At 43.2% G+C, this 9,358-nt stretch overlaps 1 protein-coding gene across 8 annotated transcripts; it reads right to left on the bottom strand.

Annotated features, from left to right (window-relative positions):
• Nucleotides 1–1,492: 1,492 nt before the first annotated feature.
• LOC125544482 lies at nt 1,493–8,832 on the bottom strand. 8 transcript variants are annotated; one of them, XR_007299512.1, is made up of 5 exons: nt 8,353–8,832; nt 5,158–5,404; nt 5,016–5,073; nt 4,681–4,757; nt 1,493–3,849 (listed from the first exon to the last, which is right to left on the bottom strand). XR_007299512.1 is itself a non-coding variant. In XM_048708193.1 (4 exons), the coding sequence occupies exons 1-4, from the start codon at nt 5,397–5,399 to the stop codon at nt 3,794–3,796; spliced, it is 399 nt and encodes a 132-aa protein (XP_048564150.1). In that variant the 5' UTR covers nt 5,400–5,710; the 3' UTR covers nt 1,493–3,793. The 8 variants fall into 8 exon arrangements, 2 of the variants coding, with proteins under 2 accessions (XP_048564150.1, XP_048564152.1); XR_007299515.1 differs by lacking the exon at nt 8,353–8,832 and having other exon boundaries at nt 1,493–3,631; nt 3,742–3,849; nt 5,158–5,722; XR_007299513.1 differs by lacking the exon at nt 8,353–8,832 and having other exon boundaries at nt 1,493–1,735; nt 2,384–3,849; nt 5,158–5,715.
• Nucleotides 8,833–9,358: the final 526 nt, after the last annotated feature.

Raw genomic sequence — 9,358 nt, 5'->3', positions numbered from 1 at the left:
CCATGGTTTTTTTTGGTACCTCGTCCCACCTCACACTAAGCCGCCACGAACCGCAAAAACCGCCTAGCTTAGCCAAATCAACAAATCTCTCTCATTAATGCAATTTTCTTTAGGAAACAAATAATAGATTCTTTCCTACCTTAGCCAAATCAACGGATCTCTTCTATTAATGCAATTTGCTTTAGCAAACAAATAATAGATTCTTTCCTACCTTAGCCAAATCAACGGATCTCTCCCATTAATGCAATTTGCTTTAGCAAACAAATAATAGATTCTTTCCTACCTTAGCCAAATCTACGAAATGTCTCTCATTAATGCAATTTGCTTTAAGAAACAAATAATAGATTTTCAGGAAACAAATAATCTCTAATCTCTAATAATTTCTACTCCTAATGAAACAGTTGGTAGTCTCCTCCCACCTTCCATGGTTTTTTTTGGTACCTCCTCCCACCTTCGCTGGTTTTTTTTCGTAGATTTTTTTCGTCCCCTCCCCTCACTTCATCGGTTTATTTTCGCGTCACCCTCTCACACAACGAAAGAAATCTAAACAGATCAGAACTTTCCATACTGGCGCAAGTTATTTAGTAATGTAGAATCAATCACGAACAATCTCTAAAGATCAAATCTAAATTAATTAACCTTACCTTAAATCACTCAATTACATTAACTAGAAAACAAATAATTGATTTTCAAAAAATTGCTCAATCACGTAAACCTTACCTTAACTCACGGATGGTAATCAATCTCCAAACCAAGGAAACAATACATCGAGGGAGCGGTAAATAAACTCCCTTTCTTATGACATGTACATGACCTTTCCTTCCCTCTACGTTGTCGAGCGTTCTTGATTCTCGAGGCCGATGCTTGGGCTGCGTCACTAGGTCGCGACGGTGCTGGAGGACGAGGACGGCGAGGCCGGGTGCCGCGGCACCGCGTTGGCCGCGGCCGGTGAAGGGGGCAAAGAAGGGCGGCTTCCCTGGCCCTGGCCATGGCCGTGACCCTGGGAGTTCGTGCTGTGGAAGTGGCACTTGAAGGACACGGCATGGGCGGCCGACGCGCAGACGCGCTTGGAAGTGGGCCCGTGGCCCATGCCGGACGGCACCGACGCCGACCCGGGCCACCTCCTCCGCGTATTCTTGGAGCTGTGGCTGGCCCATTTACATGAAATTAATTCCCTCAGTTGTGGTGGCAAATATAATACACATAATCCATATTGTTATGTACTAGCGTGTGTGTGTGAAATAGATGGATTATGGTCCCGTACCCAATAAGATGGATATGTGTGTGTGTTAGAGAGAGAGAGGGAGAGGGGGAGAGAGTGAGGAAGAGGGAGGCAGAGAGTGTGTGTGAGGAATTGATGGTAAAAAAGGTCGCCAATGTCACTTGATATATATGAGAATATTAATATTGAACTTTTAAAGTTAATGTGGCCCCGTTGCAACGCACGGGTGTTCTTCTAGTGTTAGTAGTGAGTAAGTAGGAGATGTAGATGTCAATGCAATGTGAATTGTATTACAGATAGTAGAATAACTTAAATCGGTTTTCATATGGAAAAAATACAATGTTCAGAAGAGGGAGTAAGCTAATGTGGATATGATGCCAGATACAATAATAGTGTTTTAAGCATGCATCCCAGTTAGAACCATAAGGTGACCAGTTCACGCCCAAAAAAAGGCTCCGTTGGGTCATCGGTCACAAGAGATTTGGCCATTGCAGTTCCTTAGATGAAAAGCTCCTGCTCAAACAACAATACAAACACATGTAAGATTGGTTGCAATCACGCATGCCACCTTTCAGATGCAAATGCTCTATGCATGAGTAACAAAATTATCTGGATTCAAATGACATTAAAATATTCTGAGAGACCAAAATGTCAGCAATAAAGAGGAAAAGATAGCAGGTTACCACCATCAAGATTCAAATGGCATTTACATCACACTACGACATGGTTACCATCCACTGATTTCTATCAAAACCTTTCCCAAGCATATAAATTCTACTGAATAACCCTCATCTTATATATCACTCTTAAACAGTACGAACCAAGGCAATCTTTCAGAATGCAAGAGGAAATAAAACATCGATTCTATATAGCAGCACTGAACATGGATAAAAACAAAGTGTCTTACATGACCAGGTTAAAAAAGATAGGTAGTATGCAGCTAGTGTTACAGCCTAGACAAAAGACATGGGTAGACAAGACAAAATGATGTCAGTTACATAACTATGTTTGATTGGACAAGCACCAACACAAGACACTGGTACACTGCTGTGATATAGCCGACCAATTACACATAGTTGAAATACACTGCCAATGGTATTTGCGCGTGGCGTAACTGGATAGTGAGCATGGTAGATTAATGTGATCTATACAGATACTCACAATCACAGGGCGCTTCCCATCACTGGCATAGATGATCTCATCCTCCATGCAGCTTCTAATGTTCAGTGGGCCCAAAGTCTTAATTATATTCCAAGCATCATGGTGATGTAACCAAGAAATTAGATAGAAGTCTGAACCTGATTTGCTATAAAACTCATTCTTCTATTGGCAATGTTGTGATCTTCCAAGTAAAAAAACTCTCGACTCGACAAATACTAACAGTCAGCCTTTGCTTTACAGTAAAAGAGAAATCGACACAGGAAAACAAAAAAAACAATAGGCAAGTACACCTGAAAGCATACTTGTCTACCCACTGTCAAAAAAAGTATGTGCCTAACGCTATATCCTAATAGTAATGCTACATCATGCAAGTTCATTAGAGCATTGATCATCATTCTTACTCCAGTATTCAATATCAACAATGAGTCTGCACCTACACCTTGACATACTGCAAGCAATCAAATCTTAGCCCAATGCAACAGCCATAGCTCCACGAGCAGATAAAGCACTGAAACTGTAGGTGCAGAAAAAAGTAGAAGCACAAATAAAGTAGGTACAGAAATTCAAATGTAAATACAGAAATATAGTAGAAATAGAAGTAGAAGCAGAAATAAACTGTAGATGCAGTAATCAAACTAAGTATAACTTATAGGCTGGAAGAAACCGAGACAGGAAAACTAAAAAAAAACTAATAGGCAACTACACCTGAAAACCACACTTGTCTAACCCACTGTCAAAAAATGAAATGGTGCTGTGGAAGTGAACAAAGTGAGCTGCAGGTATATAACAAATAAATAACTTTCTGTCATGATCACATTATAACAGATACATTATCTGCATAGGCTGGACCGGCAACATTCCAACCTGAATTTTTCAGCAAGGTGAGAAACTAAATCAACCATGTTGAAGAAAAAGAAATCAAACTTGCAATCTACAAAACATCTTTGACACGTAATCATAGGGTAGAAATGAAGTTTTTTGTTTTACAAGCCTATGGAACTAATATGGTCAGTACCAAACAGCAACAAGCTCATCAACATATAATATTTGCTTTTCTACATAAGGTAGAAGTAGAACCATGAGAGATTTTTTGCATGAGGTAGAACCAGAAATTCAAGAGGCAACAAATGGCTTCGGATTTACTCTGAATCATTTGAATAAATCACCGAACGGAAACAAAATCATAACCATCATCTACAGGCCCCCTCCAAACCAAACATGTGCGATAGACTGCATAATCTTTTTTTCCTGGAATCAAGATTGCATACTCAACACACTCCAATCTTACAACACTGCAGCAAACAAAACAAATATGTGGTAGGCAAGTCGAGCCCTGGCCCAGTGAGACGGAGGCATACCTTGATGCGAGAAAAATTGCACAGAACAGCCACGCACTAATGTTCCATAGCCTTATCTCTGTGGTGGTTGCAAACTTGAGTCCTCCTTTGCTGATCCTTTTGTATAGTCTGTAAATCGAAGAATACAAAGACCTCATTGAGCACTTTAGATAAAATTGCATTGGTACAGGCAATACCTAAGACTACACTCTGCAGAGTGGTAGTAGGTTAGAGATATCGGCACAGTTAATCGTACATTATCAAGCACCGATAGGACCAATCTGAATAGAATAATAACTTCCACAATGAAAAGAACCGGCGCTTATATTATTGTAAGCCAAATGAGCAAATGAAGGAAATCATAATTAGTAGCAAAAGCATAAGAGACATATACACTATACACACAACCAAGAGATAGATGTTGAAGATTACCAGAAGTTCAATTGTGGAGCCTGCCCATCTTAGTGGTTGGTTTACTGACAACCGGTATATGAGGTATGTTTATTATTTATGGGACCTGCTCATTTGAGTCTCAATGTTCAAAGTGGCTAGCGTGCCTTAGCTTAAGCCTTGATATCCCAATTCTGAACATTTTGGCAATTTCTATGACACACTATACTATATTAAGCACTCACAATTGATTATTTACTAATTGATCACCTAAACACCCTTTAATATAATATGACTGATAATGACAGAGGTCATCAAGCTCTTTATGATATTTTCTACTTGAGATTGCAAGTGGCATTAAATGAGTGCGCAAAAGAGAATATGAAAATAAAAAGGCTCAAGGTACTTCTGACAGAGCACCTCTCAGCATTATTTTGGTATACAACTTCAGCCCTGGATCAACTAATCTAGCATGGTAGCTTTTTCTTCTTAATGAAAGCACATATCTGTAAGAATTGCTAGTTAACAACTAATTTAGCAAACCAAGCCACGAATGGGAGCAAACATCACCTTTGTAAAGAGAGTGGCGCAAGGAGCTCTGCATCTCATGCCATCTCCAACCCCAAATGCCGCCGCCAGCCCTGCAGCTGTCACAACCAATAAACCAATAAAGAGCACACCATATAAGAACACCTCTGATACACAGATCTAGACTGAGAAGAACGCCGTAAGTACATGCGGAGACAATCAACAACATGAACCGAGCAAGTAGGAGAAACAAAGAAATGCAAAGCATGCAAGCAGCAGGGAGGAGAAGAAATACAAAAGAAAACATAATCCATCAGGGCACAAGCATTTCATCAAACAGTAGGGAATCAAGAAAACGTGATGCTAATTTTTCCCACCTCAATGCTAAAGGCAAGATCGACGAGGGCCTACCTAGAGCGAGAAACAACACAACACCTGCAGAGGATAGAAATCTAAGGAGCAGGACGAAAGAAGAATTTGACGATGGAAAGGAAGGAAGAGGATGGAAGAAGAACAAACCTCAACCATCGGTGACCGAGATTAACACTGAACTGAACTGGCGCGCGTGTCGATGTCGCCGCTCTAGATGCAGAGCTGAAGCTCGTCGCCGCCAGCGCCGCCGCCCTTGAGGCTGGCCCAGAACGCAGCGTGAGGAACACGACCTCGTCGCAGGCCTGAACCCGGCCTTGGACTCCACCAGCAGGAGCTGCGTGTCGTGCGGTACGTCGCCGCCTTGGTCCCCCATACTGTGTGTCATCCATGACACCTAGAACCAGGAGCACGCTATAAACCGCACCTCACGAACGGAATCAATAACTCCCGAACGCCTTTATTTTAGGATTTGGGGCCGAACGTCCCATGGACCATTGGATCGAATCACGAATCTTAAAGTAGGTCTGACCAGCCACGTCATTGATTTCTTATCGTTCGGAAAAGCAGGAGGTCGCCGCGAACGTTTTGTCTCTCCACGGCCGCACTACTCCCCTCCTCTCCCGGTCTCCACGACCCACCCACTCACGAGCAAGCCACCACACCACTTCCCCTCCATGGAGCTCCCGTGCCCGGCACCTGCCCCGGCGACGCGCCTCCCCACCACCCCGGCGACGGCTGGCGGGGTCTTCGGCTTCCCACGCGCATCCAGATGAAGCGGCGGCTGTGGGATCCACCGGAGGCCGGCGCCAAGGCCTTGAGACCGTGGCGGGGGTCGTCTTCTCGTTGCCGGATTTAGCCGCCGGGGAGGCCGTAGCCGCGGTAGGGAGGTTGCGCGTCGACGACAACCACCTCCAGGTTTCTGCCGCTCCACCTGACACGGGGCTGCGTCGACGGCGCTCGCGACGGCGACGACCATGTCCACGCATCTGCTGCTCCCTGGCGTGGGGCTACACTTCGACGACTGCCGCGGGGATGACGACCACCCCAGGCACTTGCGCTCCCCGACGTGGTCACCAACGCGAGCTGCCCTGCTCCCGCTGGGGTGCTTGGAGATTAGCGCCGTTCTCCTAGTCAGTGCTTTGCTCCGTAATGCCCAGCCCCAGAATTCTTCCATTTCTAAGATTTTTTTTGTTCTAGCGCTGCATACATCACCAAGTGAATCGGCCGGCATAGGTGAACTAGGCCATTTTGCTTTGCTCGGTAATAGAACAAGCGATTCTGGGAGCTATTGATTCCGTAGAACAACTTTTTCTGTGTATTTCGTTACCATTCTACTGACTGAAAATCATTTGCTTTTGTGTGATCCGAACAAAACAGATATGCATACTAGTCTTCCAGGACGGAATGAGTTTTGAGAAGAAAATAAATGATTTGCAGCTATATTTGATCGGCTATGTGCGCTGAATTTCTGTAGTGATGAAAGGGATTTTTAGAGTTTCTGGTCATCTTCGTTGAACAACATCAGAGATAATTAAACTGAAAAGGGATATGGAGTAATCAAATCTTGCTTTTCGTTTAGAGAGAAGGATTCAGGACTAAACATGTATTGTACTATACAATTTATCTTAAATTTGCTGTCTCAGTGTAAAAAATTTCTAGAAGATGGCAGATACAGTTATTGAATCATGGCAAATTTAGTTCTCGGATCATGGAAAAATCATTGCTTTCTTGCCATGGCAACTTTCGATGGTGGATCATGGCGCATTTTTACTATTTTCTACCATGGCAACTAATCTTATACTTCTTGCGATGTAAACATAAAAAAGAACTAGTTGAATTGATGATGGCAAATTTAGTTTACGCATCATAGCAAATTTGCTTCCTGGAAGATGACTAATATAGTTACCGAATCATAGAAATTTTAGTTCTCGGATCATGGTATTCATTGCTTTCTTGCCATGGCAACTTTTGATTATTTAAATTGTCGCGGTAATTATTTAAATTGTCAAAAACAAAAAATGGCAAATATTGCCATGGCAAGGTTTAGTAATTATCTCACCTTCATTAACATGGCGAATTTACCTACACCCCCATGGTAATTTTAACATTTTATTGCCATGGCAAGTTTTACTATTTATTTTGCCATGTCTAATTTACCTTTTTATTAACATGGTAATTTTACCTAAATCCACATGGCAATATTTAACTTTTATTCCATGGCAATTTTTTTATTTGTCGATGGCAAATTGACCTTTATTAACATGGCAATTTTACCTAAAATCCCCATGGCAATATTTAACTTTTATTGCCATGGCAAGTTTTACTTTTTTATTTGTCGATGGCAAATTGACCCTTATTAACATGGGATTTTTCACCTAAATCCCCATGGCAATATTTAGCTTTTATTGCCATGGCAAGTTTTACTTTCTATTTTTCCATTTCTAATTTAACTTTATTAACATGGAAAATTTAGCTTTTTATTGCCATGACATTTTTTATGTGACATACATGACAAATTTACTTTTTTGTCACTCATGACACGTCTACTCCCATGGAGCATGACAAGTTTGACATCTAGTTTTCCATGGCAAAACTACTTTACATCCACAGCAAATTTTGCCTTTTTCCACCGTTCATGGTAATTTTTGCTTCTATTGACTATGGTACGTTTACTTTATAAAACATGGCAATTACTACTAAACAAAAGATTTGTGCGTTTTTTTGTTTCTGCTCCACATGATGGCAATTTTTAATCTATATTTTTTGTCTCTTCAATTATACAGTAAAAATAGCATACAAATTTTTAATGTACATTTCTTGCCATCATGGTAGAGATGCAAAATTGCCATGAACTGTTTTCTTTTTGCCATTTGCATAAAAAGATCTTTTTTAAACCATGGAAAAATTTGCTTATAAAGATCATGGCAATTTTTTTGGCTTCAATCCATAGTGATTATTTAGTAGTATCTTATTCGTTATTTTCTATCTTTCACGACAAAATTATTTTGGACCATTTCAATATTTTTAGAGTATGGCAAATCTGACCTCTATTATTCACAGCCAAAAGTGGGCTTTCTTTGTCAAAATAGTTTTGGGGGTAAACTGGGCTTTGTTTTCTTTTTTATTGAACGCAAAAAAGGGCCTGGAGTGATGGTGTTCGGGCTGGCCTCTTCTCGTCCCGAACAGATATGTTCGGTCGATCGGCTCCCCCGTAACGAACGACTCGTTCGGTCTGGGGCTCTCCCAGACCGAACGGTCGGGAGATATCGGGGTCCAAATCGAATCAGATCAAAACCACATCTTCTTCCTCCGATGTCACATCACGCAGGCGAGTGGACGAACCTCATAGCACCGAGGGGGACGACGCGACGGAGGCCGGCTGGGTGAAATCGTCACTGAGAAAGACGGCGTCCATGGGCCCCTCGCCGCCGTGGACGCCGCCGAGGCCGTGTCCGGCCGGACGGACAGCACCGCTGACAGACAGCTCCCCGCCAGCGCACCGTACAGATGACTTGATTGTCATCTTGTCCTCGCCCTTCTTTCTCACGCTCTGCCGGCGGAGTGGGGAGGCGAAGCGCAGTGATGGGGAGGCGGCGAGGACTGAGTAGAAGGAGCTGGGAACGGAGGAGCCGCGTACATTGAACGTAAGCGGAGGAAGACCATGCAGGGCTGACAAGCATAGTTCCGACGCTGTAAGTTTTAAAGGAACCCACCCACAGCTACCTCTTCTACCGATGGGTGGGGACCCGAATATGTAGGGACCAGCCGCAGTGAGGATATCACAAGGGGTTAGATGTAGCCGCTGGGAAACCGCCATCTGTCAACGAGACATCCTTTTACCCAACAGTTGCATCCCTGACCTGACAAGTGCGGCCCTTTACCTGAAAGGCAAAGGAGCAAACTCACCTCCTCCCCACACCCAAGCCACTGCAAACGGGCCCATTCCTCTACGGGGCCACCAACGCAGCTGGGTAGATCACGACCCAGTGAACAAGCTATGTACGGAAAACTCACCCCCACCCTGGTCTTATTTGGTGGAGAGAACACACCAAGCACCCCGATCACCCCAGTCACTGCACCGCGGGACCAAGTGGCAATCAGGACCACCGAAGAACCAGGGTAGACCACGGGCGAGTAAATCAGCTGGAATCCACCAAAGAACCAGAGTACCCACCCCACGTCGCCCTCGCCCGGTCAGAATGCATCACCACGCCAATCGCCCCTTGAGTAAACTACTTTGGGAATCACTGCAAAGAAAAAAAAATTAGACATGTCATCTAACACAACTTATTATGGACAGTAAAAAGAAGACTGCAGAGTTCTTACTTATCATCCTGCAGCTCGTTGT

This window comes from Triticum urartu, chromosome 3, assembly GCF_003073215.2.
Source record: "Triticum urartu cultivar G1812 chromosome 3, Tu2.1, whole genome shotgun sequence".
Lineage (NCBI taxonomy): Eukaryota > Viridiplantae > Streptophyta > Magnoliopsida > Poales > Poaceae > Triticum > Triticum urartu.
This window is presented reverse-complemented; position numbering and strand designations above follow the sequence as displayed.